The sequence below is a fragment of the Camelina sativa genome, chromosome 16 (genome assembly GCF_000633955.1).
Source record: "Camelina sativa cultivar DH55 chromosome 16, Cs, whole genome shotgun sequence".
NCBI classification, from domain to species: domain Eukaryota; kingdom Viridiplantae; phylum Streptophyta; class Magnoliopsida; order Brassicales; family Brassicaceae; genus Camelina; species Camelina sativa.
Window position 1 is genome coordinate 24,811,834 of NC_025700.1, and position 27,701 is coordinate 24,839,534.

The 27,701-nt window shown below is 35.9% G+C and overlaps 6 protein-coding genes across 8 annotated transcripts in view; 3 read left to right on the forward strand and 3 right to left on the reverse strand.

The window, feature by feature from the left end:
• Positions 1 to 2,300, reverse strand: part of LOC104752286 (alpha,alpha-trehalose-phosphate synthase [UDP-forming] 1-like) — a 7,968-nt gene extending 5,668 nt beyond the window's left edge. Inside the window, 4 exon segments of the mRNA XM_019238267.1 lie at positions 584 to 827; positions 930 to 1,027; positions 1,201 to 1,653; positions 2,016 to 2,300. Of these exon segments, the coding sequence (XP_019093812.1) occupies positions 584 to 827; positions 930 to 1,027; positions 1,201 to 1,585 (727 nt within the window). The 5' untranslated portion in view covers positions 1,586 to 1,653; positions 2,016 to 2,300.
• On the forward strand, positions 11,789 to 14,024 carry LOC104752288 (NADH kinase). The gene is made up of 5 exons (XM_010474390.1): positions 11,789 to 11,998; positions 12,344 to 12,589; positions 12,690 to 12,770; positions 12,906 to 13,057; positions 13,405 to 14,024. Exons 1-5 carry the CDS (start codon positions 11,906 to 11,908, stop codon positions 13,784 to 13,786), a joined length of 954 nt encoding a protein of 317 aa, XP_010472692.1. The 5' UTR covers positions 11,789 to 11,905; the 3' UTR covers positions 13,787 to 14,024.
• On the forward strand, positions 14,954 to 16,712 carry LOC104752289 (B-box zinc finger protein 22). The gene is made up of 3 exons (XM_010474391.2): positions 14,954 to 15,413; positions 15,619 to 16,020; positions 16,237 to 16,712. Exons 1-3 carry the CDS (start codon positions 15,231 to 15,233, stop codon positions 16,495 to 16,497), a joined length of 846 nt encoding a protein of 281 aa, XP_010472693.1. The 5' UTR covers positions 14,954 to 15,230; the 3' UTR covers positions 16,498 to 16,712.
• On the reverse strand, positions 16,885 to 20,298 carry LOC104752290 (mechanosensitive ion channel protein 6-like). Its single transcript, XM_019238431.1, has 5 exons — positions 18,352 to 20,298; positions 18,128 to 18,251; positions 17,759 to 18,052; positions 17,462 to 17,664; positions 16,885 to 17,369 (listed from the first exon to the last, which is right to left on the reverse strand). Exons 1-5 carry the CDS (start codon positions 19,707 to 19,709, stop codon positions 17,060 to 17,062), a joined length of 2,289 nt encoding a protein of 762 aa, XP_019093976.1. The 5' UTR covers positions 19,710 to 20,298; the 3' UTR covers positions 16,885 to 17,059.
• LOC104752291 (protein VTE6, chloroplastic) lies at positions 22,976 to 25,362 on the reverse strand. Of its 3 annotated transcripts, none has more exons than XM_010474394.2 (6): positions 24,893 to 25,362; positions 24,140 to 24,393; positions 23,845 to 23,968; positions 23,588 to 23,692; positions 23,287 to 23,417; positions 22,976 to 23,208 (listed from the first exon to the last, which is right to left on the reverse strand). In XM_010474394.2, exons 1-5 carry the CDS (start codon positions 25,313 to 25,315, stop codon positions 23,325 to 23,327), a joined length of 999 nt encoding a protein of 332 aa, XP_010472696.1. In that variant the 5' UTR covers positions 25,316 to 25,362; the 3' UTR covers positions 22,976 to 23,208; positions 23,287 to 23,324. The 3 variants fall into 3 exon arrangements, with proteins under 3 accessions (XP_010472696.1, XP_010472695.1, XP_010472694.1); XM_010474393.2 differs by having other exon boundaries at positions 22,976 to 23,211; XM_010474392.2 differs by having other exon boundaries at positions 23,133 to 23,417.
• LOC104752292 (50S ribosomal protein L13, chloroplastic) lies at positions 25,528 to 27,149 on the forward strand. Its single transcript, XM_010474395.2, has 4 exons — positions 25,528 to 25,856; positions 26,145 to 26,330; positions 26,514 to 26,684; positions 26,830 to 27,149. Exons 1-4 carry the CDS (start codon positions 25,599 to 25,601, stop codon positions 26,944 to 26,946), a joined length of 732 nt encoding a protein of 243 aa, XP_010472697.1. The 5' UTR covers positions 25,528 to 25,598; the 3' UTR covers positions 26,947 to 27,149.

A 27,701-nucleotide genomic window follows, 5' to 3' on the forward strand; every position in this document is an offset into this window, starting at 1 on the left:
TCTTTCAGTTCCTTCATGTGTTGTATGACTTCAGTGACCTCAAGTGCTCGTATAAACCGCTCAGAGTCTATGCCAATTGGAAACTGAAATCCAAAGCAAACACAGAAAAAGGCTTTCAAAACACAGGTATTATGAGTTATTTTGTCACTGTGGAATGATAAGTGTGAATAATGTGAGGGTTGAAGTGATCATACAGCAGCAACTCGAGTGAGCCTTCCTTGATCCTCAACTCCCTCAGGTGTTCCTTCAAGTCCAAGAATACGAGTGCACGCACTTACAAAGTGTCTTGCATAGTCATATGTATGGAAGCTGAAAAGTAAACAATATGAGTTCTGTAAGTCTGCTGTGTCACCAAAGGTTGGTTGAAACGATAACACATAGAATTTAAACCTGTCACAGTTGTGCTTGAAAATAAATAGAAGCAAAACTGAGATTTTACCCAACTAAATCAGCAGCAAGAACTGAGCGAAGGAGCTCTGATCGTGATGGAAGTGTCCTGTGTATCTCAGAAGAAGGGAATGGTGTATGGAGAAACCATCCAACTTTCATCTTACTGTTGTATTCCTTAAGGCATTTAGGAAGAACATAAGATGGTAATCATGGCACCAGACAACATCTCCCTCTTCGTAGTGCTCATTGACAACATCAGCGAACATTTGGTTTGCCTTTTTGTATGCAGCAAATTGAGACTGGAAACTTCTTGTTGTGGCAAGACGATCTTCTTGTGGAAGTCCAAGGTAGTGAAACAGAGGCCACAGAATATTGTTGCAATAACCATTGTAGTACTGATGAACAATCTCTTCATCAAGAAACACAGGTATACACCTCTGCAAGTTTGAAAAAATAAATCAAATGACATAGTCTATAATCAAGAGGAGAATGAATATATTATCTCATTGGCAGCAACATGAGGAAGAGATACTCTGTACCTTTTCAGCCAAAGCTTTGGTAAGTGCCTTCTGCCCAACCTCATCAGGCACATTAACTCCAGCCCATCCAATCCATCTGGCCTCAAATTCCTTTACACCTTCACAAGGTCAATAATTTTATGTCAGCCTACTAATAAATCGTGCAAAGACTTCAACAACTAAAACCTCCTTCAATGTTTTGTTCATTGAACTGGATACTAAGCCAGTGATATGAGAAATGAAAAAGAAGTCAAGGAAAAAGAGAGAGAGAGAGAGAGAGAGAGAGAGATACCTAAGAGAGCACTAACTAGACCACCAGCACTGATCTCGAGAGACCATGAATCTTCACCTCTTCTGACAGCGGAAACTGGGAGCCTGTTAGCCACAACAAGTAGACGTTGCCTGTTATAAGGCCTTGCTTCTTGCCTCTCACAAGCATCATCGTGTGCCCTTGCAGCAGCAGCACCTTCCAAGTACTGTTCAACATATTGCCTGGTTGAACTGTCGCCTTCTAAACGCAGGTCGTTCTCAGAGTTGTCGGAACTGCCAACAACATCATTAGGATTACGAGCTCGGTTGCTCTTCCTCTTCTCTCGGAGCTCTCTGTCTCTCAAGAGCCGTTCGGTTCGAGAGAGTGGGATATGAGAAGAACTGCAGTTGTACTTATTTCCAGGCATACGCTTACAAGAAAACAGAACAAAAACACCAGATTGAAATTATGCACACTCCAAGAAACGACTGGAACCTGCATTTATTTAGTTGTAAAAGCAAATCAGACAACATAAAGAAACCAAGTGTCAAGTAAAGCAGATTATATACATATAACATAATAGACAAAGAAAGAAAGAAAGAAAGAAAGAAAGAAAAAAGAGAAGAAATTGAAATGTCGTTGTCTATCGCCATACACTGGAATCACTTGAGTCGAATGTTAAAGAACCCATCAGGCCAAGGAATAAGCATCTAAAGGTTATTGAAAAAGAGGGAAGAAAAAAGAAAAACACAAGATGGTGTCAAAAAGGATCCTAAGGTCACATAATTAACAGGCCAAGGATTAGCATAAGAATGAATCACAAGAAACGGATTTACAAGAAAACAAAGCAGAAATACCTTAAGCAGCTAGAGAAAAAAGAAAAGAGGAAAGGGCACCTGAAGACAAGAGCAAGACAGGGTTGGTACAGAATTCAAGAAGAAGAAATTAAGATGAGATAATAATAATAGAATGTGAAGAATTGAGTAATATTGAGGTGGTGGGTTTCATGTCGTAATCATCGAGATGATGGGCAAGTAAATAGAGCCAAAAAAATAAAAAATAAAAAGATGGAAAACAGACGGAGAGAAGGCGAAAGGGAAACGGGTGTGTGAGTGACATTATTATCAATAGAGAGAGAGAGAGAGAGAGAGAGAGAGAGAGAATGAATGAATGAATGAATGAGATATTAGGGAAGGAGGAGGGGAGCAACAAAATCCTCGTGTAAGCTTTACAGACTACACAGAGCCTTCTCAGCCATGCAAGTTTTTCACACATCCAAATTAAAAAACAGAGAGACAATTACAATTTTTCTAATTTATTTATTTTCCTCACCCCAACCCCCTAACTCGAAAAGAAAAATCCTCGAAAACCTACAGTTTTGTTTTGAGTTAGTTTATATAAACACCGCCGTGCGCCGTGCGCCGTGTAAATTTTTTAGGCGCAATGATAAAAATCGCCCGGAGATTTTGGGGGCGGAGAGAGACCACCACCACACACACACACACACTTCGCAATCACGGGGGATATTATTATAATTGTTTGTTATTAAAAAAAAAAAAGATTACTAAAAAGTCGAGATGACGTAATCCTTGAAGGGGTTCTGTCTTCTCCTACTTTTATATATGGGTCCACTCGTCTATCCGGATCCTGGAGCCGCTCCTCTCTTCCTGCCCAAACTTTTTTTTTTTCTTTTTGTAACCAAAGAGAGAGAGACCTAATTTAGTTAGTTTATGACATTTAAAATAAGAGTTTTAAGCTGAAATTGGCCCATCTCTCACTCCCTCGAAGCTGACGTTAGATTTGATTTTGATACAATTCTGTTTCTTTCTTTTTACTAGAAAGGGAAATTCTTCTATAGACCAAGAAAATAGCTAAGGACATTTTTCAACCCCCTAATTAGACAGCTATAAGATGTAAACGAAGTTTTAACCCCCCCAAAATAAAATAAAAAGGTACTTGCTCTGAAGTCTGAACTCTGAACAGAGGGGTGGAAAACAAGAGTTGCTAGCGACAATGTCATATGCACGTGTAAAATAAGATCAGTTAAACCCCCCAATACAATACTCATTCTAGCTTTGAAGTTTGAACCACTAAAACAGTAAAGAGTCAAATCAAATTATGCAAGAAAAAAGACCGATTGAAGTTAGTGTGTTGTATACTGTTGCCACAAAGACACTGTATAGAATATACAATTCAACTAACCTTTTTCTTTTTTCTTCAAGGAAGAGAAATTGTGAAGCAAGAAATTCTTGTTTAGTAACAAAAAAGAGAATCAGATGCTTTAAGTCAGAAAGACAGAAAGTGTTTCTTTTCTTTCCAAGCAGTAGTAGTGACGACCCCTACAGCCCTACTATAATATGTGACTTTTTCATAAATAAAAATGGGGTAAAACAGACAACTGACTTTCTAAAACTCACTCTGTTGCAGTTGCAGATATAATTCAAACTTTTGAATGATACGAACGTTAGAAAAATGGACACTAAGAAAAGGGCTTCAACATCCATCTCAATTCAATGTCTTTCTTGTAACTAAGAAAGAGTTTTACTGTTTTAGAGCGTTGACTTTTTTTTACATATTAAAACAGACACATGATTTCCCAAGACAAGACAACAACAAGCATGAGAAGGACACGATGTTCCTTGGATAATTAGTTGTATATGGTAGAAGAAGAAGACTTTAAGGTGTTTTAATACACTGTGTGGAAGTGGATCATGTATGCATGGACAACATATGATGCGTCCAATTGTATGTGTCGGTAAAGAAAAGGCGATGAAAAGGAAAGTATAAGAAAACTTTGTGGTCCACCTAGTTAAGACAGCAAATCTAAGCATCATATATATTTTATGCCCAAAGAAAAAGAAAAGAGAGTTAAACGATTTGCTCTCTCTCTCTCACTTTTGCTTTGCCTATGTCCTGTTATTTCTAATTATTATAAGTTTTTAAGTTTTATAAACCCCACAAAACATGTGAGTTGAAATAAATAAAACAAACACACACACACACAAGAAAACTCCTCCCATGACAAGGCAAGGCAACAATAATATATAACTTACACCTTGCATGATCATCTGTAATTGTAAACATCTAAAGACTATAATGTAACCAAGTGGCACTGTTTCAACCAAAATTCAAAAATTTAGAGAGATGAGAAAATACTTATTAAGATAGGGAATTGCTTTTTCCCGTGAAGACTGCAGTGACTCTCATTCAAGTAGGCACAGAATCCACAATCACTAGGACCCCACCAAAGATCTCTTCTAAATTTGAGAAGCAAAAAAGAAAGAAAAAAAAATCCTTTTGAAAAAGATGAAACCTACGCATAAATCACTTAAAAAAAAAGACACTAGTACGAATAGTGATTTTGTTTAATTAGGAAGTATTAATTGGGAGATCAATGGAAAAGTTAACATGCAAAAATGAGTATTTCTTTTTGTTAGTGCTGATAAATTTTATAAAAAATCGAGATACTATCCAATTAACTCAACCAACACTGATCATCATCATCATCGATTCATCGTTATCCATTTTTAGGATCTTGAAACAGAAAGCATCTTTTAAAAAAAAAAAAAAAAAAAAAAAAAAAANAAAAATCATCCAAAGATTTGTTAACGCCTTGATTAAAATAAGGAAACAAGACCACCTTGTACTAATAATCTAATCTAGTTTCCTTTTATCTGTTAACATGTTAGTAATGGGAACAAGAACTTTCTTTGTTAGATCATAAGTACAATATTTATATATTATATAGTAGGATCCCAATACTTTTGACTGAACAAAAAAAAGAAAGAGGAGAGATTGTGATTTGATTTCATAACCTAAAACTTTCAAACCATTGAAGAGTTCTTTTTTTTTTTAGAATGACGAAAGAGTCAAAAAAAAATCCGGAAACTAATTGAAACAGAGCAATCGAATCGGAATCAAATCAACTAGCTTAATTTTGATTTGAATCAGAGATCAAATTTAAAAAGCTAAAATCGAATTACTACGAGTCCTAGATAAACAATTCCGAATCTGGAACCGTTTCAAAGCAAAAGGCAAATCAGAAAGAAGATCACACGATCAAACAAAGGAAATTACAAATAAATAAATAAAAAATCAAAAATCGACGATCAAAACAAACAAAAAACCTAAATCAAATCGTGGCGAATTGGTAATAATAATAAGAAGACGGATTCACAGGAGAAGGAGCTTAATAAAACGTATCGAAAAAAATCAGGGGAATCTACTAGTTTCACGATGAGATGAGAGAATACGAATATTAACCTTAAAATATACGAAGCGGCGGGCGGCGGAATTAGAGAAGATCGACGAACAAACGAACGAACGAACGAACAACTATGATAAAAGCCGTTTGATAGCGATCAGAGAGGTCGATGGACAAGGAAGAAGAAGAAGAGTGTAGAGTGGGGTTTATGGAGTAGAGAGCAGAGAGAGAGCCTTTTAGTCTGTCTGTGTGGTTTTTATGGCCCAATCATTTGGAGGGAATTTGTTCCCCCTTTTTTTTATTTTTCACCCCCCCCCCCCCCNCCCCCCCCCCCTCTCTTTTAAATTTCCAAATATTAAAAAGGAGTCAATATATCTCTCTCTCATCATCCCCCACTCACTACCAAAAGTTACCAATAAATATACTATCAAATCCAAAAATTATTTATTGCTGACTCCCAATTCCTTAATTTTTATATTACTCTGATAATAAATACTCTTATAATAAAGACTGTTTTTCTATAAAACTATTTTCTTCTGTTTTCCAATATTAACATTTCATAAAATTGAACACACTAGTACCATTGGTTTACTCGTTGAAAGATTTATCAAGCAGCAAGCTGTATAGAGAGAGAGAGAGAGACCAACATATGTTATGGTTCCATCGAGTCTTCCTTCTCTCTGTCATAATGGTTGGTTAATGGTTACCACAAGATAATTTTACTCAAAAGAAAAAAACTACTAGTATTTGGTAAAATCCTTCCAGTTTCAGTTAGTTATCAGTCTAACATCACACTACCTACTTTCTTAACATGGGACTTCGAGCTCATCAGAGACTTATTATTACTGGTGACTGGTGGACATTGGACATTGAACCATCATGCTGCTAGTGCTAATGAACTCTCTCTCTCTCTCTGGCTCTCTCTGCTGATGCAGTTAGTTTTACTTTAACCACTCACAACAACATATAGACTCTCTCATATTCAAATTTCCAAATTATAGTGTTTTTATGCTTGTAAAACATACTCACTCCGTTTCATAATATATGATGTTTTAGAGGTTTTTGCTTGTTTTAATTTTTGAGGCAACTCTTAGACTATTTTTATATTTTATTATTATTTATTTTATGCAGTCTTATTTCTGGTTGGTTAAACTTTTTAAAAGTAAACATTTTTTATTATGCGTGTTTTGGCTAAAACATCTTATATTTTGAACGGAGGGAGTATGTAGCATAACTGAAATTTGAAAGCTCTAATCTTTTTTGTTAATCAAACTAGTTATAATTTAGAGCTATTAAAAACTGTTAACATCCTTTTAAAAAGATATTGCAAGTGTTAGCAACATAGCATAATACCTTTTCTTATGGTCCAAAAGCGCTTAATCTAATGGAAAATTATTATATGCAGTGTATATGGAATAAATTTGATTGGCAGCATGAGAGACCACGACGAGGACCTTTACGTCGTCAGCGTATAACTTTTTTACTTCATGGGTATCATCTGACTCATCTCATATAATTTTAGTATCAAGTATACCAACTCATCGTTTTTCTTATACTACTAATTAACTCTTACTGTTAATTACTCATGTTATTATTATACGGTTTTATATATTCGTTTTATAATATATATTTTAATAAATCTTTTCGTGTCAACGTGTTGCAGATGAAAATTTCCAATTTCAGATGACTGAGATTTAGATCGTCGTCAATTAAAATAATCTACAAGAATATATCCACTCTTTTATTTTACAAAGGCTGCAACTTGTAAAGTGCTTAGAAATCACTATTTTTCCATGGATTCTACGAAGTTACGAAATACTATAATAAATAAGAGATGCTTCTCGTGGTCGCATCGCATGGGTAACTTTTTGCTAAACTTTTTATTCGCCTTTCTTAATTAACATTTTTTATGGCTTTTGTTGTCGACGACCTTTTCTCTTATTGCTTTAAGATCTACATTTCTCTAACTTGAGAGTTAAGATATTACCAGTGGTTTCGCAGTTGTCAGTGCACTAATTTGTGTTTTCTTTTTAATTAAGCTCTTCAAATTATATTGAAATTCAAGCACTATTTTAGTCTACGTAGCTAGTCCATAGTTCCATATATTAGTAGTACTTTGCAGATCTAAGATTTAATTTTCCTTTTCTTCTGGGGTTACAGATTAATATAGCCCCTTTAAACAATAATAACGTTTTTCTTTATTTTAACAAAAAAAAAAAGTATAAACTTTTTTTCTTAATTACTTATGCAGAATGTGTGGTCTAAATAAATAATGACAGGAGTAAAAGACATAACTGATTTGGTTTGTTTAAATTCACTTTTTTGTCCAGATTTGCTATTTGACAACGCTAATGTTTCGTAATTTTTATAGATGCAATTATGAGTTTTGTCAATTAATTCAACTCCGTTTTTGAGTTTTACTTGAGCCTATTTTATTACTACTAGATGAATACCCGCGCATAGCGCAGACTTATGACTTACGTTTTTAAATAATTTCGCTATCGTTTTTTAATATATGTAAAGATTATTTTTGTTTTCTTAAATTGTAGAAATTTTGAAAATATAATTTGATGTTTATTTTTTAATATTTCACATAAGTTTTTTTATTTTGTAATTGAATGATTAGATACATGCACGAACAACTTTGTTTTAAGAGATTTAATCAGTCTATAATTCTTGTATAAAACATCAAAAAAATATATCAAATAAAAGCTTGATAAGCATGCATATTTTGTAACAAATAGGTTTTTGGTTAACTAAATTTTACATTCATGTTAGCTCCTCAATTTCTTGAATATAACTCTAGAATTTATTTTATTATAAGAAGTTTATATAAATTTCTTTTTCACAACTTCTAAATATTAGAATATTAATACCAACATTCATAAATTTATTCAAATATCTTCCTCTTTGTCTCTGTATTTTTCTAAACTAACATTCTACAATTTTATTCAACTATCTTCCATTTGATAGTGAACAAAACTTCATTCTTCTTCATATATAAAAATTCAATTTTTTAGGGACAAACTTTCATGAATTTCTCTACAATATTAACTAATATCACGATCATTGTTGCAACTCTTCAAATTATTGACAAAATTGTAACCAATGGCGGACCTACATAGGAAATAGGTGGGTGAGTTGACTTGGGTAAATTATTCAAATAGGTATTTTTGCATGTAAATTGTTGAAGCATATGCAGCCAAGTTGGTCTTCCCCTCTTAAGTGTGACCCCCAACCCGAGTTCGATTCCCCAATATCACACTAATAAGTTGTTTTTTCCATTTCAACTGTTTTAAAAAAAATATAAACCCCCTAAAAAAAATTTTGGGTCCGCCACTGATTGTAACGCGTTAACCATATGTTCATGGTGTAAGAAGTGGCTCTTTGATTCACTCCTAATACCCTTTTTTGCTTTTTGGTGATGCATCTATTTTCTTGAGATATATTCTAAACTTTTATAAATTCTTTAGTTAAATATTCAAACTGTTTGTAATATACAAAAAAGAATAGAAGACATGAAAGATGTTTCATATTTTTTTTAGTTTAGGTTTGTTTGTTTTTAAAGATGACAAATAAATGACATTTTATCTACTGCTACGTGTCACTTATATGGAGAAAGTTGACCATCTTCGTAATATAGATTTTTTGGTGTTTGGTCAACTAATTTAAAATTGAGCTTTGTGGTTGGATTTAACAACGTGATGGAAAAACATGTGATTGCAAATGCTTTGATTATATAAAATCTAAATTCTAATACTGATGGGCCAATCGATGTGGAGATTGTACCCCACTCGCTAAAAGATAAAGATTAGAGAATGGTCACTATTTGTAGTGTGATCTTTCCATGCACGTAGTGTTTAGCTTTAAATTATTACTCTAGTTCTTGCAACTTTTTTTGCCTCCTTTTTTCTTTTATTTGATAAAAACGAAAAGATTATACTGCTTGCCAGCTTCTGGAGATTTTTTTTTTAGTCGGACAGATGAGATTCGTTAATAGTGTTATACCTAATATTCAGTAAAAAGATACAACATTTTTCTATTGCGTAAATGAAATTCTAAAATCGCTAAATAAAATAAGATATGTGAAGCATATAGATATATATACAATTGCCTTTTATATTTTAAGGGAATGCATTCTTGTACAATCCACCATAATTTGTCTATATTATGTTTGGTGGCTTTCTTATGTTATATAACAATTTTTAATTTCGTCCCATTTTGTCACCATTCAAAAAATAATAATATGTGGAGAAAATTGTAAGATATGTCTTAGCTCGTACAATATATAATAGGTTACTAAATTTGGCCAAATGAAAGACAAAAAAATCACGTGAATGCCGATGTTTCGAGGTCAAATTTCATAGCTTCTGTTGTTGGCCACTACATTATACGCAGTACCACAATTATTACCCACACGTGGAGCATAACCGGTCCGGTCGGTATGATCTCAAAAAGCTAACCCCACTTCTGATTAGATTCTGGACCGGACAATCTTCAAAGGATTGCGCTCGATACGGAGGATCTGATCCTACTACGCGTTGTTCCCATTAGGCGAGACGTTTGAGGACCGTGGTACGATCGGAATAGTTCCACTTAGGGTTGGACATGGGACCGGTTAGGACCGTCTACCATATAAAGTGAAATATGTATTGCATCTAGAACATGATCTCCAATAAAGAATATTAGGATCGTATGTATATAAAGACAAAAAAAAAAAATCTAAGAACAATATCCATATAAATTATGTTTTTTCTAAAATTAAATGTAACTCACAAAATATATTTTTACATAATACATAGTGTCCACAAGTGATTTGGGGATGGTCTGACATGGTAAAAAAATGTATTTCTTGCAAAAGAAAAAAAAAATCCCTTGATTATTCGACTACGATAGTTTAAAAAAACTAACTTTATGGTCAAAGTTCAAAATAGAAAATTTTATCATGTACAATACCAAACATTTTGATCAATGTCATTTTTTCCAATTTCTTTTCCCGCTTGCCACAACCATGTAACTGAAATACCATTATATCCTTCTTTTTTTTAACAAAAACTAATAATTTAATACAAATTTTTTGTCCAAAAAACAAATCTCTCTCTCCTCATTCTAACGCTTGACTTTTCTGTTTCTCCATCTTCATTCTTTCTCAATTTTTCATCTTCTTCTATCTCAATGTTTCTTAGTCACAAACTGAATCTCTATTTCTTTTTTGGTAATACAAAATGAATCTCTTTCTGCAAAACTCCATTTGTTTCAGTCTGTAGCCTGCATATAATGGAGAAATTCTTCATCAAGACACAATTCTTCGACCGAGATCTCCATCTGATCCATTTGCCTCTACCATGGCAGCTGAAACCGCTAGATCTAGTTCCAGAGTTCTTATACCCGACCGCATGCAGACAAAACCGCAGGTCTGCAACTCCGGTGGACCAGATCCAGCCGGCCAGGTTTTTGTCCATTTCCTATTATGTCATTTGTTCTCTTTAGTGGACTATATATGTTTGGTAATGCGTTTTGTGTCCATTGCTAACAATAAAATTTTTCCACACTTGAGGTCTGCAAATCTGGTGTTCGGTGGACCAGATCATACCGACCATGTTTTTGTCTACCACTATCAAACTTGTCCACACTACAGGTTTCCAGATCCGGTGGACCAGATCCAACCGAACAGGTTTTTGTCTACCACTATAATGTCCTTCTATCTCTTCAGTGGACCATATCTTCATGTGTTTTGTTTCCATTGCTAACAAAAAAACGTGTCCACACCGCAGGTCTGTAGATACGGTGGACCACATCTAGTAGCCAAAGTTTTTTGTCCATCACCATTATGTTCTTTGTCTCTTGAGTGGACCATAACTAAAGTTTAGTATGAAGATTCGTGTGCACTACTAACTGGAAAACAATGTCCACACTGCATATATGCAATTCCGGGAGACCAGATACAACAACCAAGGTTTTTGTCCACCACATTGTTACAGAATGATGAACAACATGTTTACAAACAATTAATGTCAATCTTAATTTATTTTCAAAACTTTAATTGTAAATGTTAATAATCAATGATTTAATAAAAGGGTATTTTCGTCTTTTTCATATATGACACAAAATTGAAAATAGCAGTTTTGAAAATGAAAATTAAAAAATGGTATTTTCCACAACTTTTGTTTGGAAAGTAGCATTTCTAATCAAATTCCCTTCAAAATACATGTAAAAGCAGCATAAAGTTCAGAAACAAGACTAACAAACAGATGAGCTTAATCCAGAACTAATAAGTCCAGTTTTGGAACCATATGTAGTTAGGCCGACGAATATAGGGTAGTTTTTAGTTGGGCTTTTTTGTAACTAGGCCCAGTTTGGTAGGATTTTAGTTGGGCCCGAGACATTTTGACTATATTCACAGGGGAAGGACGCGCTAAACGATACAGAGGGTTCGCTGGAGAGACTTGTCGAATATTTCTAAACGTGGTTTGCTCCAGTCCGGTGAGCGCGGCGCCGAGGAAGAGAGAGAGAGAGATAGATAGATAGATTGATTCAACGATAATGGCGATCAGGAAGCTTCTGCTACTATTGAAACCGATTGATCCGTACTCATTCCTCCAAACCGAAGGTGCATCGCTCATCAAAAACCCTCAGGTAATTTATTCCCCAATGCGTCTCGTCTCAATTTTGAAAGGCCGATCATGTTAATTTCGTTACGCAAAATTCCCAAAAGAGTAAAGGCGGAATCGTTGACAGTTACGTGAAAAAAGGAACCAGTTTTGGGTGTTACCTATGTGTTAACTGCGAAGATTTTAGTTTCTTCTTTATCATATCTACACAAAGCTCACAAAATATATGTTGGAATTTGAAATTCATATCTGCAGCGTTTACTTAGCCTTTGGACTTCGAAAACTATTGTTGTTTATTGCTCTAGTTAGTTTCTCATGGCTTCCTTCTAATAAAAATGGGATTTTTTTTTTTTTTTGTTTTGTTGAACAGGTTCTTAAATATCTAGAAAGCAGGTGCAAAGTACACAAGAATGCTATAAATTTTTGTCAGGAAATACTAAGTAAGAAGCCAGTCGAATGGAAACCTATTTCGCGTAATGACTTAGCGCATCCCATTCGTGATGTGGATATGGTTATCACCGTGGGTGGAGATGGTACCCTCTTGCATGCCAGTCATTTCATCCATGATTCTGTTCCGGTTCTAGGAGTCAATTCTGATCCAACTCAAGCTCACGAGGTTTTTTTTGTAGCCCAACCCAACTTCTCTGATATTTCCTGTTACGATGTTTCTATCTTTATAAAGAATGTGACAAAGTAGCCAAGTTTTGTTGTTATAGGTAGAAGAACTGAGTGATCAGTTTGACGCTAGTAGAAGTACTGGTCATCTTTGTGCTGCAACAGTTGAGAATTTTGAACAGGTAAAAGTAAATCAGAGATATAGAAAGTGAGGCAGCCCATTTATGCTCTTGTCACTGGTCCTCATTTGTTCCTTAGAAAATTCAGTGACTACGCAATATTTTGGTTTGAACATTTCAGCTATCATTTCTTCACAGGTGCTGGATGACATTTTGTTTGGCAGAGTGATTCCTTCAAAAGTATCGAGGATATCACTCAAGTTAAATTCAGAACCTCTTCTTTCACACGCACTTAATGACGTTTTGATTGCACACCCATGCCCTGCCGCGGTTTCAAGGTTCTCATTCAAGTAAGAGCTCCCAATTAAAAAAAAAAAAGGCATTCTTTTAGACCTGATTGCTTGGGTAGACATGATCCTTGTTTGTTCATTTGGTTAGAGTTGTTTCTTATACGCAGAATACCAACTATCATCGGTTTGGTATATGATGTTTTAGAAACTAAACCTATAATTGAATGAGTTTTCAAAGAAAAGGATTTAATCTTCTTCAGATTGATAGGGTTGGTTACACCTTGAAAAACAAAACCGAATTGGTTGATCTTTTCTTCGGTTCGGTTCAGCTGTTGGACATCCCTATGAATACGATATCCAAATCCAGCACTTATTAGTCAGTGTTCTGTTCTCTACAATGTGTGCAGGATTAAGAACAAAGATGGTGAGACCCGTCATAAGACAGTGAACTGCCGCTCAAGCGGTCTAAGAGTCTGCACAGCTGCTGGCTCAACTGCAGCAATGCAGTCAGCAGGTGGGTTCGTGATGCCAATATTGTCTCGTGATCTACAGTTTATGGTCAGAGAGCCAATCTCTCCAGGTTCAACCGCTTCTCTTATGCATTCGGCCTTCAAACCGGACCAACTAATGGACGTTAACTGGTATTCAGACCATGGGACAATCTACATTGATGGTTGTCAGGTTCGCCACAACGTGCAGATCGGAGATACAATCGAGATATCATCCGATGCACCGGTCTTAAATGTTTTCTTGGCTCACGGCATTTCTCAGATCAGATCAAGGTACTAGAATTGGTACGATGGTAGATTTGTTCATAAAGTTAAGAGTTGGTAGACAGACATTTGAAGAGCCCTTTTTAGCCCACTTGTCTAACATATGGTAAAAAAGATTCTTTGGTCCGAAAGATTCGTTGATTCCTATGAATCTTTGGTGCTCGAAGAAGTTTAATTCAAGTAGCTAATCTTTCTCCTACCAAGAACGTGGATGTATCTCAGCCTCTTGAATAAAATTATATTCATCTAGAATTCTCTCCCTATCTCTCGTGCAAATTGTTGATTTTGGGAAAATTATCTTTTTCAAAACGGGACCTTATTAATGATTTGATTGGTTAATGTTAATAACTTTTGTTTATGGCTTGTGTTATTGGAAACAAAAATCTAGTCTTATGTAGGTCCGAATCCTTCACTTCTTCCACCCATAACCATGCGTGGACTAGTATAACATTGATATTATAAATTATACTATGGTGATATTTTTCCTCTGAAATAAACATTTCGCTATCGTGTTATCGTATCATATACAAGATTACGATGCATGAACCAGGACAAAATATTTATATAACATATAATCCTTTAGATAAGTTTTAAATAGGTTCTTTCTAGAAAGTGGTCAAAATGAATAGTAGACAATGTCGCAGTCGTTTGAAACTAGATATTCTACTTGGAACATACATATCAATATCACTTTCATTTATATACACACAACTTAAAAAAAAAAAAAGATATTTTCAGGCACGAGTTTGAGAAATTTCTAAGTTAAACCTACAGAGAAACGAGCGCAGCCACAAGTAAAAGAAAAATCTTTTTTTTTTTTTTTTTGTTGTTGGGGACCTTAAAAATGCGATCTTTTGATAAACAATTACAGCCTTGACACAGCAGAGACGGTCTCCTGCAATTAAGACACTTGTTTTAGCCACGTGTCTACGCATTGTTCACTAAATTGGCCGAAAATAAATATCTTCCTTTAACACCTCCATATTTCCAATTCTTACCCCACCACTTTTAAATTGCACACAGAAGCCCCCTCTCTGGTTTTTTTTTTTTTTTTGGAAAAAAAATAATGTTATTTGCCCACTATGTATTACTTTAGTAATATAACTGATATTTTCCTACAACGACGACTTATCTAGAATCCCAAATGTTTCAATTAATTTGTTTTTAGTCAGAAAATTTACAAATAATCACATTTTTCTAGGGGGCTATAAAAAAAAAAAAAAATCCAGAAGGAAGAAGAGAGAAAACGTAAGAGTTGCTTAAACCATAAACCTCAAGCAACAACAATAACAAGAGTCAGAAGAACTTAGTTGGCTCCACCTCTCTTTTCCTTAAAAAAATTTCATGTTTATGATCTGAGTTTCGTTTTCTGGAAATTTGAATCTTTTCCAATCCAAAAAGAAAGAAAAAGGTCTTTGGATGATTTGGAGATAAAAAAGGAAGGAGAAAGATCAGAGAGGATGAAGATTCAGTGCAACGTTTGTGAAGCGGCGGAAGCGGTGGTTCTATGTTGCGCCAACGAGGCTGCTCTGTGTTGGGCTTGCGATGAGAAGATTCACGCTGCTAATAAACTCGCCGGAAAACATCAGAGAGTCCCTCTCTCTGTCTCTTCCTCTTCCATACCCAAATGTGACATTTGTCAGGTCTGACCTCTCTCTCTCAGTCTCTCTCATCCTTTCATATTAAATCTGAGTCTTTGATCTGATTTTCAAATCACCCCATGTTTTTTTTAGATCCTCAATTTTTTGTGTTAAAGTTTGAATCTTTTTAGTTTTAGGTGTAGGGAGGCTCATAAAAAGATTTTTTAATATTGTTCCTGTGTTGTGTTTGTCTGCAAATCCCTTACAGGAAGCTTCTGGATTCTTCTTCTGTCTGCAAGATAGAGCTTTACTATGTAGGAAATGTGATGTTGCAATCCACACTGTGAATCCTCATGTCTCAGCTCACCAGAGATTTCTTCTCACTGGAATCAAAGTTGGTCTCGAATCTATAGAATCTGGTCCGTCCTCTAAATCCTCACCTACCAATGATGCCATGGACACAAAACCACTTGTTCAGTCTTTACCTCATGAGCCTCAAAAAGGAGTTTTCCCGGAAAGTAAAGTCAGTGATCAAGTTTCGACAAAGCTTCCTTTTGCAAGCAGCGGATCAGCTACTGGAAGCATTCCTCAGTGGCAAATAGAGGAGATTTTTGGGCTTACCGACTTTGATCAGAGCTATGAATACATGGAGAACAATGGATCCTCTAAGGTAGCAGTTTAGTTACACATCTAGTACTGTCTGTATTTATAATCAAGATTGATTTTAAGTCTTTTTTGTTGGTTCTTGAGACCTCTTTGGAGCTTTAGATAGTGAGTCTTGCGAAGTAAGTGAAAAGAAAGTATGATCTTGTTGTGGCCTTTGTGATTTATCTATTTTGGATTCTCATATATGAAAATTGCTTAGCTTGATACTTGTTTGTTGCAGGCTGATACTAGTGGACGAGGAGATTCAGACAACTCTTCGATGATGAGATCTGCAGAAGAAGATGCAGAAGATAACAATAACTGCTTAGGCGGTGAGACATCATGGGCTGTTCCACAGATTCAGTCTCCACCTACAGCTTCTGGTCTAAACTGGCCTAAGCAATTTCACCACCACTCAGTGTTTGTTCCAGACATATCTTCTTCAGATCTTTACGCCGGTTCATCCCCGAAACAAAGGGTTGGGAAACGGCGGCGATGGTGAAAAGCAACTATCTTCTGGCCGTTTTGAGGAAAGAGATCGGCAGCTTTCTCAGTAGATCACATGTATGATTTGGAAACTTGTACTGTAGTTGGTCTGTGAGAGTCGATGTTCTTTGTTCTTTAATTAGCTGAAAAAAACAGAGAAGAGGTCGTTTTCAGAAACATGTACTGTATTTGGTTGAAAGGTTATATAAGGAGATGAAATTGTTGAATTTATCGTTTTGGCTTAACTAATTAAGTTATCAGAAAACGTGTTCTTTCATTAGGTGTCTGTTATAATTTGCTTGATGCTTAATCATTTTGTTCACTATCCCTGGGTACACTCACACTAATCCATCCATTTGTATTTTTAGTTTTTGGGTTCATAAACCATAAAATCCAAAACGCCTTGATCCAGACAACTATGCAGATTAAAGGAACCAAAATTTATACATTACACGGATGTCGAGTAATCTCATCAAGTATCATTTTCCTAAGTTCTAAATTCGTAGAGTTCAAAAAGACACATGAGAAAAAAACACATCCTCTTGATCCAGACCATGTAAAACGTTTCATCTATAGTTTCAGTTGCTGCTAGAAGCAGGAGCAGTCCATGTAGGTGGAAGTCTGTCTGAAACTGGCAAAACAGTGGAAGTGGGCATGTTTTTGACATTGATGTCAAGAGGATACAATCGATACTCAATGTCAAGCTCTCTGCAAATCTTGGCAATCTCTTCAACAAGCTGAGATCTTCGAACCCATCTCTCTCCCATGTCTTGATGATTCATTCGATGTGTTGGCCAAACTGCAATCCTCACACTGTTCAATGACTCCATGTCTTTGAATACTATCATCGGCGCCGGATACCAGTGATCCTTCTTCCCATCAATGTAACTACCACAACAATAATTTACAGGTAATGAGTACACCAATAAGGATTCAGGTATTAAATTTTTTGAAACTGTGATTCCAAATTTGCAATGTACCTTGTGATTCTATGTTTGATGAGGATGATTTTCTCAGCTGGAGTAGTAATGTGGATGGAGAATTCGATTCCATCTCCCATATCAGGACTACGGTAATAGTTTCCAATGGATTTAGTCCACAGAAGACTGTTCGGGTACACGACTTTCTGGTTATCAAACCTCAAAAAAACTGTTGTCAATATGTTCATCTCTTCCACAACCATCTGGACAAAAAAGCGAGTTTTATTCAAAACACGATACAAATAAAAATGAGAAGTTTTATTTACTACAGGTTATTATTGGTTTTTTTGAATTTACCTGGACTCCATCGATTTCACATCGATCGCCTACATCAAACGGGTGTATAACAAACAAGTAGATGATGGATTCGAACACTATCTTGCACATGTTCCCAAATATGAATGCAACAACCACGACTTGCGAGCTCATGACTACGAGGAATTTGGTGGAAGTGATTCCAAGTATGATAAGCCAAATAACTATTATGATGATCCCAACCACGATATTCACCATCTTGTGAAGCCTGTTTACTGCTGTTTTCGTGTCGTTCAAGGTCAATGCAAGAGCTCTTCTCTCTCTAAAAGCATTCACCTACATTTTCACATATCTATTAATACCCGAAAATGTTAAAAAAGAGTGTAAATTCATTCATTGCAGATTGCTTACCACCCAGTTTTTAAGAGATGATTTGCTGATCCTGTTCGTCTCAGTTGCTCCTTCAAAGAGACTTAAAGTCTTCAAAGCTTCGTTATCTGGCAGAAACCGCATAATGTCGTTCACGTAGATGAACCTAAATAAGAAAATGTGCAATTATATTGCTAATGGTTAGTATCCATATTGTGATATTGGCAAAAACTTTGTATGCAAAAGGTAAAAGTGATTTTACTTACTTTGATCCTGGCTTAGCAACATTATGAAAGATCTTTCTTGCGGCAAGCTTTGCCTCAAACTCACTTCTGATTTGGTTCCCTTTCTCATCATCCAAGTTTGGATCTTGAAGCTGTTCATCCAAGGTGGTAAGTGATCCATTCCGGATTATATTCATCAGCCTCTTCATTTTCCACGCTGAAACATTCTTGGGATTCAGCTTATGAAGGCTATCGATCGTAATCCCTTTGTTGTCTCCTCCTCCTCCTCCTCCTCCTGCTCCTCCTCCATTAGATAGAATACGAGAGATCAACGGGCTCTTCCCGGTCTTCATCGGACTTTTCTGAGCCCCTGACTGAATCTCAACACCTCCAGGGTTCTGAAACTTCTTAACCTCTACACTGATTCTCTCTTCTTCTTCCTCGTTTTTTTGGATCTCAATCAAAGGAGGACCAGAGAGCGTCTCAATCACGTACTGAGTAAACAAAGACTCTTGAATCCTGTCAAAGTAAGTGCTCATATGGAACGAGGAAGCAAGAACTTTGACCAAGAGTGTCTTCACGAGCCACAACAAAAACCCAACCAACAAACACACAAAGATCTTAGTCACAACACGCAGGGACATGGTCTTTGTTGCTTTAGCCACTTTCTCATCAAACAAGAAATGCCAAGCGAGTAAAACAAGTCCTAACCATAAGCAATTCTGCACAGCTTTCCGGACACCGTAGACGAAATACAAAACCCTTTTCCTGAGAAGAAAGTTCCTTTCAATGAAGAAGACGGCAATCTTAACGACCCAACTAGAGACTAACCTACCACAGATCAACACTAAAACCATACATTCCCATTTCCACAGATCAAGATCCGCGAGTTTCTTCTCATGCAAGAAAGGTATTGAAAGAGTGCAAACAAACCCAGCAATGATCAAAACCAAACTCAACCATTCCAATACAATCCATAGACTAAGCTTATCTTTCCTGTACTCTTCCGGCAGATCCTCCTCTGCAAACGGATCATCCTCTTCTTCCTCCCCCTGAGTTTTAGGGCTTTTACCGAAAAAACCTGATTTCATCTGCCCGGATTTCGGAATCCGACCCGATTTCATATCCGCCGGTTGAGGAGGCAGCTGAGGCGTCGGTGGATCCGAAAGCCGTGACCTAGTCCGCATCTTAAGCAAATTGCTAGAGCTTCTCGGCATCGGAGCGGTTCCACTACACTTGACAACTTCTCCTCCACCATCGTTGTTATTATTGCTACGGCTGTCTCGTCTTGCCTCGGCGTCAGGTTTAGTAGTAGTAGGAGGAGGCACTTTCGCCGACGTCGGAGATTCCGATACCGGAGTCAAACCTCTGGACTGAAGCTCGTCCATACTAAGGTCCATATCAAGACAAATCTCACCAGAGGCTTGCTGTTTATGGAGAAACTGACCAATTAGCTTCGTCGGAGGATCTTCGCCGCGGCGAAACTCAAACCCTTCGTCATGTAGCTCCTCCGTCGTGGAGGCGGATCTATCGGAACCACCCGCGGCGGCAGCATTATGGCCTTTGTTGAGGTTACCTTCTCCATCAGTTCAGAAATCGTAACTACCGTCTCGCCAAATCCTTCCAACAGTCTCTCCGGTGCTTCCTTTGTCACCGTCGAGTTTGACGATTACTTCACGCCGGTCAGCCGAATCTACGGCCATTATAGCTCACCGTTTCCAAAAACGAATAAAATCCAGCGAAATTTAGGTTTCGCGTGCACACCGCCCGATTTTAGAAAGAAAGAAAGAAAAAAAAGGATTATAACACTTTTGGGTAACTGTGAGAAAAGCTATAGAGAAGAGAAAACGCTTTTTCTTTTATTTTGATCAGAGGAGCTGGTGATGACTCTCTATGACTAATGTATGTGAGAGGAGAAGGAGAGATAGTAAGGAAATAAAATTATCTAATTAAAGTATGACGCGTGTAAGCCAATCGCTGAAACACAACTTCTAAAACATCTTCTTCTCTTCTTCTCTTCTTCTCTCTCTCTATCTGTCTTAATATTAGTATTTTTTTGATATACCAAACTTTGGCAAAGTTCGAGAAGAAGATGGGAACATGCTCACGGCGGGTGAGAACCATATAGGGTTTTTGTTTGTTTCTTTTCGTCAAACTTTTTGGCAAACTAATCTTTGTTTATGTCTTCCTTTTGTGGATATCGTTTTACATATTTTGTTTGATTCTCTAGCCATATCTGATTATTCCATTTTTGGTATTGTTTAATAGGTTAGGTTTGTGGGGAATGGGACATTCGTCACATGTATCGTGGTTTAATACTTTTTTTTAAGTGTTAAAAGGCTTCTAGTGGTGTTTAGTTACTAGTAGTTTAATAAATTCAAATTACTGGAGAGTTCCAGAAATGAGAAAGTTACAGTTGTGGAGCCAATAAACCCATTCATGTTATAGAACCTGTAAATTGATCTATTTATTGAATACATATTTTAACAAAGTATCAGAGAAAAAGAGTCTTCCCAAGTCTCTCTGTTGTGTGAGGCGGAGATTTGACTTTGGAAAGAAAAAAGCGACATTTGCGGCGGTAATATGAGCGGTAGAATCACGCGTTTGAGAAGCGCGTATGTCACTTGTTGTCAGCTGTGTATTGGATGAATGACGCGGCTAATGGGCCACTGTCGTATCAGATCCCGGACCACAGGCTCGTAGAAACAACGCATAGTAAGGTTGTCTTCATGTTTCCAAAACACTCAAGTAACAGGCCTGTTAAGTCTCAATGGATGGATGCTCAATCTTTTTCTTGAGGCTTCTATATTATTATAAACTGGCCACCAGGCACTTATCTTATGTAACGTCGAGAATATTTGCAAAAGAAGATGATAGGACCACATGATAGGACCACATAATCTATATATAATAACAATCTGAATAAATACAAACATGTTTTCGTATTTTTGGACATTTTTTAAAAAGCTGTGATAGTTCATTAAAACTATTATTTATGAAAAATTACAACTGTTCACTGTAGAGTTGTGTTTATTGGGACATTCATATCTTTTGAAATCTATATATATTTATTTGTTTGAACTGTTTTCATTTTTTTGCAATAACACAACACAATATAAATTTTCAATCTCAACAGTTTTTACAGCTTTCTAAATTATTCACTAGCATTCATTCTTTTAAAAGTAAAGAAAATCCTCCAATTCTTGATTTAACAAAAGATTTTTGGAATCATGAATCTAATTTACAACTTTTAATTAATTTTAAATATAAAAATTGTTAGAGTTTTTTTCCAACAGTTAGATGGATTATATAATGAGTTTTTGAATTTGACATTTTCAATATGGTAGTTTATATGGATTATTAGGTACAATGAAGTGCAGACAGTTGCGATTTTTCGTAGTACCTTTACGTAAATTTTTTGTTTTTATATGCTTTTTAAAAAATTCAAACGGTTGTATCTGTTCATTATAGAATTATATATTTTCACTATATTTTATTTATATTTTTTCATCACAACTTTCATTCTAATAGGTATATAACGTCATTGGCGTGTGTCTATTTAAATAGTTATGTCTTCTGAACTCTCTTTATATTTGTCTCTTCATCAGTAACCAATAAGTTCGTTGAAACAAATTTTTTATTTTATGTTGAATCTAAATAATTGAATATTAATATCTAATATTCAATGTTATTCTATAATCTAATTAAACTTTTAGAAATGATTATAGCAATAGAGAAATTTAATACAACTTACTATAGAATTTATTGTAGTGTCTATTTATCATAACTTTTCATTAAAACAATATTTTAAAATTTAATATTTAAAAGTAATAATAACAATCTTAATAAATGAGATCAACAATTACGACTTTTTTTAGTATTATTTTGTGAAAAAAAAAATTATTTGTTTTTTTAACTCAAACAGTTGTATGTGTTCATTGTAGAGTTGTGTCTTTTTGCACTATATTTTATTTATATTTTATCATCACAATTTTTTCGTTCTAATAGATGTATCTATTTAAATAGTCATGTCTTTTGAACTTTCTATATTATTGTCTCTTCATCAATAATTAACAAATCATAGTTCGTTGCGACTTTCTATAATATAACATTTAATACCTAATATTAAATGTATACTATAATCTAACTAAAATTTTAGAAATGATTATAGCAATATAGAAATTTAAGAAAACTTGCTATAGAATTTACAGTTGCGTCTAATTGTCATAACTTATCGTTAAAAACTATTTTAATATTTTAAATTTAATTTTACCATGTTTTTAAAAGTTTTGTATTTTAATTTCAATATTTCTTTGATATAGTTTCACTCTTATTAAATACATTTTTAATTATAATTATTTGATAAAAATTACATTTACTCATTACAACTATTAGTTCAATATTCTTAGTTAAGATCACTTTGTTATTATGATTTTTTTTAGTTGTAGCTATTTACCATAATTTTTCATAAAATATCTTATATATTTATAATACTTTAGAAAATGTTTTTTTGCAAATTTACGTATATTCTACATAATATTTTTTGTTTATAAGTTTTTATTTTGATGGTTGCGCTTTTAATAACAGTTTCTGTTTAATGTTTATATATTCAAACTATTCTATTACATTCAAATGATTTCATAATGTATAATTTCAAATTTCAAATTTATTAACTTTTTCTAAAATACTTCCCCCGCGACATCGCGGGGGTCTGAATCCTAGCAGTAATAATGACAAAAAGAGGAATGTATTCGAACTAATCACTACTCTTCTTAACTTTCATCTTTCTGAACTAACACTTGGTGCTTTGTTGTTGCCTTGCCTTTTTCTCAAGCTCTTTTCTCACATTTTTCAAGACAAAGGTTCCAGAAGTTTTATCTCCATCATTGTGATGTTGGACTACTAATTGCACACAACAGATTGTATTTTACACATAATAGAATACATACTGTTGTTTAACAATAGATTAAATCTAACCTCACTGAGAAGACAATGGCCCTCCTCATCGTTTTTACTTAGGCCCAATTCTGGAGTATAAACTGTTGCATCAAAATCGCGACAATGCTTCCCAAGCTAATGTTGATCACGTTGACTACATCATTGTTTAGCTACACATTGCAAAAATGGGGTGACAAACGTAAGACAACATACCGCAAACGGAAAAAAACAACGAGATCATTGCATTCTTGTTTAGTAGTTATCATCTTATTGCTTTGACAATAAGCAGACAGAGCGAGAGCAATCAAACAAAAACAAGAGTTCAGTAAAGTGAGCATACCCATTTGAATCCTTCTTTGTCTTGAAACGAAGCACCTATTATGCTCTCTCCAAGATTGGCAATCTGTGAAGCTAGTACACATACTGCTGCTTCTGGAGGAGTTATCTGTGCTCAAGGGATCAAAAGGAAAATAGTTTAAATCATTTTATGAAAACGTCGTTATCAACATAAAGACGATGTGAAAAGGGAAAATTTTTTTGGAGCAAATAACAAAGATGCCTCCATTCCTCAACAGTATAAATGATAACATCTATTACCTGACCCAGGAAACACCCAACAGAGGCAAGAAAAAATGATGCTAAAAGTCCAGCCAATGTTCCTTCAACACTCATAGCTCCCTCGGTTCCTCTTGGTACAATCTTGAATGTTGTGGCTAAATACCTGCAAAATTGCAGCAGTTAGTAAGAGGAGAAAATGCATGCAGATCAATTCAGTTGTCAATTAGTTTCATGTTATGACAACACAAGTCTTTGACATACTTAAAACAGGAAACATACACAAACCAATACAGAAGAGATGAATAGGCGGATAGGATAACAGTAGCATACTCACGTTGTTTTTCCATACGCTTTGCCTAACTCGCTAGAGACAGTGTCAGACACTTTGGTACAGAAACTGGAAACAAAACCAAGCCGGAAAAGCTGAGAAAAAGCTGGTCCTCCCACTTGATATATTGAAAGAAAAGCACAGACACAACCAGCAGCACTTGAACCAATCACACTGCGGGGTCCTCTTCTACCCTTTCTCTTCTCGGCCACGCCTTGTGCTTCCTTTTCCGACATTTTAACCTTTGTTGCCGCTGTTCCCTGTGACATTGTAAATCGTCTAAACCAGAATCAATCCCAAATTTAGTGCTACTATTTCAAACTCTGATATTAAAATCTAAAACTTTGGGCAAACTTGTATATGTATAGTAAAAGACAAAGTATCTCAAAGTTGAACATGATCAGATCTCAAACTAGCTTCGTAATATCAAAACTCAATCTATAGCGACAATAAGCTATCTGTATTTACAAAGCTCTGATCATGCTCATTGATCAAGTATTATTATTATCAAACGAATTATGCCTTTTAAATGTGAGGATCTCCAACAGATCCACAATTCCTACAACAAAACTCATCTATAATTTTAGGACATTCTTCTTCATTCATCAGCTCAAAATCAAATTCAACATTAGAGTAGTAAAATTATAAGTTTTTTAAATCATTCAAGCAGGTAAAACGAAGAATGTGATTTTGATTTCTATGTTTAACAGAGTCAGGGGATCAAATTACGGATCAAGTTTCCATAACAATTGCACTTACTATGACGAAGTAAGCAGCGACTAAGAGGAAACCAGCAGAGCCATAAGCCCGCCAAGTTAGAGTACCGAGCAAAAACGCGGCGGCGATCCCAGAAGCGGACAATCCGGTAACAAGAAGCGGTGAACCGAGAACAAAAATCAACAAATTGTTAGCCAAGGCGGATTTCCAAGTAGGTGACGCCAATTGAATCAGCTTCATCGCCTCCGTCATCATTCCTTCCACCGATGCAGCAGCCGCCACCGTAACACCGTCGGCTCTGCTTCCCGACGATAGCATTCCGTTTGAAAAGGGTTCGAGATTACGCCGTCCGAATCGACAGGATCTAGCGTATGAAAATCCCGAGAGTATTGGGATTCTCAGAGGAGGTGAAGAAACTGATCTACAAGGATTTAAGAGTAGTAGAGTTGACGATATCGTTGCCATGACTTAGCCTGCTTACGAAGACCCCTCTCTCTCTTCCATTGAGAAAAAATAAAATAAAAAAGTCAATTAAGAAAAAATAAAAAAATCTGTGTTTCGGGTTGGATCCGGGGCTCCAAAAAAAGCCGGATCCTTAACCCGTTTTATTTTATTTTCTCGGTCATAGAAATTGAGATTATTTACGGTTGTGCCACTAAGTACTATTTACTGAAGAAACCCAATCTTATCCGAGAAATCAGAAAAAGAGCAGAAGAATTGTTTTGGAGAAGAAGAGAAAAAAACAAAAATGGCGGTTCTTTGCTCGTCTACGACGGTGATTCTCCCTTCTTCTTCAGTGAAATCCTCCGGAAGTGACAGAAGGTCTCCGTTTTTAGGGTTCTCTCTGACGGCTCTCTCGAAGCCGTCGGCACGAGTCGGCATTTATGCCAACGTGAAAAGAGGATTGCAAGTGAAGTGTGAAGCTGAGCAGACGACTAGTACTACGACTTCTCTTGTTCCGGCGAATCAGCGATGGATGTTCGACGAAGAAGAAGCTAATGGCCCTGTAACGACATTATCTCCCCTCTTTGTCTTTCATCTGTTCATATCTCTCTAACTTGTGTGCTTAACCATGTCTTTATAAAGTTTCGAAATTTAGCTCTTGCCCTGAAATTTTTATGGAATTTGAAGTAGAAAGTTTTTTTGTTTTCCCCTCCCAATTGCGATTTACTAGGTAGTGGATTTTGCCTTTGACTCATACTGAGCAGTTTTACTTTTTCATGTTTGGTTAGGGAGGAAGTTATAAGTAGCTTGAAAGTTGAAACCTTTATTGATTGTATACTGTGGGTTACAGGACATCTGGAACACGACATGGTATCCAAAAGCTTCGGACCATGTGAACACGGATAAGCCCTGGTTTGTGGTTGATGCAACTGACAAAATTCTTGGTAGATTGGCATCAACAATTGCTAATCACATCCGCGGGAAGAATCTTGCCTCCTACACTCCTAGTGTTGACATGGGAGCCTTTGTGATCGTGGTATGTGTTTCTTCAGCTATCTGTGGATAAAAAGATATGTGATATGCTTTACTTAACCAACCACAAGGAGATATAAGGCCTTTTATGTACATGTTTGGGGCAATGCTTGTAACTTTGCATATGTTTTCAACGAGCTCTCCTTCATATGATGACTAATGCTTTTTTCGGTTGTTTTGTTTAAAGGTAAACGCTGAGAAAGTTGCTGTATCTGGAAAGAAGAGGAACCAAAAGCTATACAGGAGGCACTCTGGACGACCTGGTGGTATGACAGTTGAAACTTTTGATCAATTGCAGCAGAGAATTCCTGAAAGAATCATTGAGCATGCTGTTCGTGGGATGCTTCCAAAGGGACGGGTTAGATCCTAGTCCTTCATTAGTTTCTTTGGACACTGAGCAAAACGTTTTTCTTTGGTTTATAAATTGAACTTGTGAAACACTTGTGGATATTGGTACTAGTTTTCGAACTCTCTCTAACTTTGGTCTGACCATTTTGTGACAGCTTGGGAGAGCTCTGTTTAATCACCTGAAGGTGTACAAAGGTCCGGACCATCCCCACGAGGCCCAGAAGCCGCTTGATCTGCCTATCAGGGACAAGAGAATACAGCTGCAAAAATAAAAACACTGCGGAACATTGCATAAGCTCCTCTGTCCCATTATCACTAAGCGCATAGAGTTTTTTCTTTTCAGGTTTCTGTAGTTTCTTCATCTCAAAACCAGAGGAGACTTTGCAGATTCTTGTATTTTGCTTCTATCAACTCTATAAAGCTTTCTAATGTGAAATATTTCTCATTCCATGTTTGCTACTGACTATCTTTTTCACTCACTATCCAACTTTTACATAGATAGAGAATGAAGTATTTTTCTGAATTTTAATTTGAAAATAAGCAGAACCAAAAGCTGCACACGTAAACATTATTGAAGTCAACAAGTTTTTTGTTTACAAAACATCAAGTTCTCAAGCTCACTACTTAAAACATCTTTATCATAAGCAACACTAACCACCGTTTGACAACAACAAAAATTTATCTTCACTTGCATCTCTCCGGGAGATTACTGGATTAATATATCTTCATTTCTTAAGCAGGAGCTTTTGCGATTGCACGAGAAAGCACACTAAAATGAAGCTTAGAAGTAGAACACTCCCAGAAGAGACCAACTTCGTCTCCTTTCTTCAAGTCTCTTCTTTGAATAAATGTTTTCAACCAACCATTCTTGAGAACATAGCTACTCCGGAGTGCTAGACACAGCTCGTGCTCACTGTCTGTATCGTGGTCATACACCTTAACCGTGATTCCGGGTTTACCTCTGTCTATCTTTTGGGAATCTTCTAGAGGGAGATGTTTCAGAATGTGCTCCTCAACAAAGCTTTTT

Bases quoted from the DNA above. Each gene is read 5' to 3' on its own strand.
- LOC104752288 (XM_010474390.1), top strand. From the start codon at position 11,906: ATGGCGATCAGGAAGCTTCTGCTACTATTGAAACCGATTGATCCGTAC. The intron at 12,590-12,689 runs GTTTTTTTTGTA...TTGTTGTTATAG, and splicing joins ATCCAACTCAAGCTCACGAG to GTAGAAGAACTGAGTGATCA. The intron at 13,058-13,404 runs GTAAGAGCTCCC...CAATGTGTGCAG, and splicing joins GTTTCAAGGTTCTCATTCAA to GATTAAGAACAAAGATGGTG.
- LOC104752289 (XM_010474391.2), top strand. From the start codon at position 15,231: ATGAAGATTCAGTGCAACGTTTGTGAAGCGGCGGAAGCGGTGGTTCTA. The intron at 15,414-15,618 runs GTCTGACCTCTC...AATCCCTTACAG, and splicing joins CCAAATGTGACATTTGTCAG to GAAGCTTCTGGATTCTTCTT. The intron at 16,021-16,236 runs GTAGCAGTTTAG...TGTTTGTTGCAG, and splicing joins AGAACAATGGATCCTCTAAG to GCTGATACTAGTGGACGAGG.
- LOC104752290 (XM_019238431.1), bottom strand. From the start codon at position 19,709: ATGGACCTTAGTATGGACGAGCTTCAGTCCAGAGGTTTGACTCCGGTA. The intron at 18,252-18,351 runs GTAAGTAAAATC...TTTCTTATTTAG, and splicing joins GTTGCTAAGCCAGGATCAAA to GTTCATCTACGTGAACGACA. The intron at 17,665-17,758 runs GTAAATTCAAAA...TTTTTTGTCCAG, and splicing joins GTGAAATCGATGGAGTCCAG to ATGGTTGTGGAAGAGATGAA.
- LOC104752291 (XM_010474394.2), bottom strand. From the start codon at position 25,315: ATGGCAACGATATCGTCAACTCTACTACTCTTAAATCCTTGTAGATCA. The intron at 24,394-24,892 runs GTAAGTGCAATT...ACAATGTCACAG, and splicing joins TCGCTGCTTACTTCGTCATA to GGAACAGCGGCAACAAAGGT. The intron at 23,418-23,587 runs GTATGCTCACTT...TGCAATGTGTAG, and splicing joins ACAAAGAAGGATTCAAATGG to CTAAACAATGATGTAGTCAA.
- LOC104752292 (XM_010474395.2), top strand. From the start codon at position 25,599: ATGGCGGTTCTTTGCTCGTCTACGACGGTGATTCTCCCTTCTTCTTCA. The intron at 26,331-26,513 runs GTATGTGTTTCT...TTTTGTTTAAAG, and splicing joins TGGGAGCCTTTGTGATCGTG to GTAAACGCTGAGAAAGTTGC. The intron at 26,685-26,829 runs GTTAGATCCTAG...ATTTTGTGACAG, and splicing joins GGATGCTTCCAAAGGGACGG to CTTGGGAGAGCTCTGTTTAA.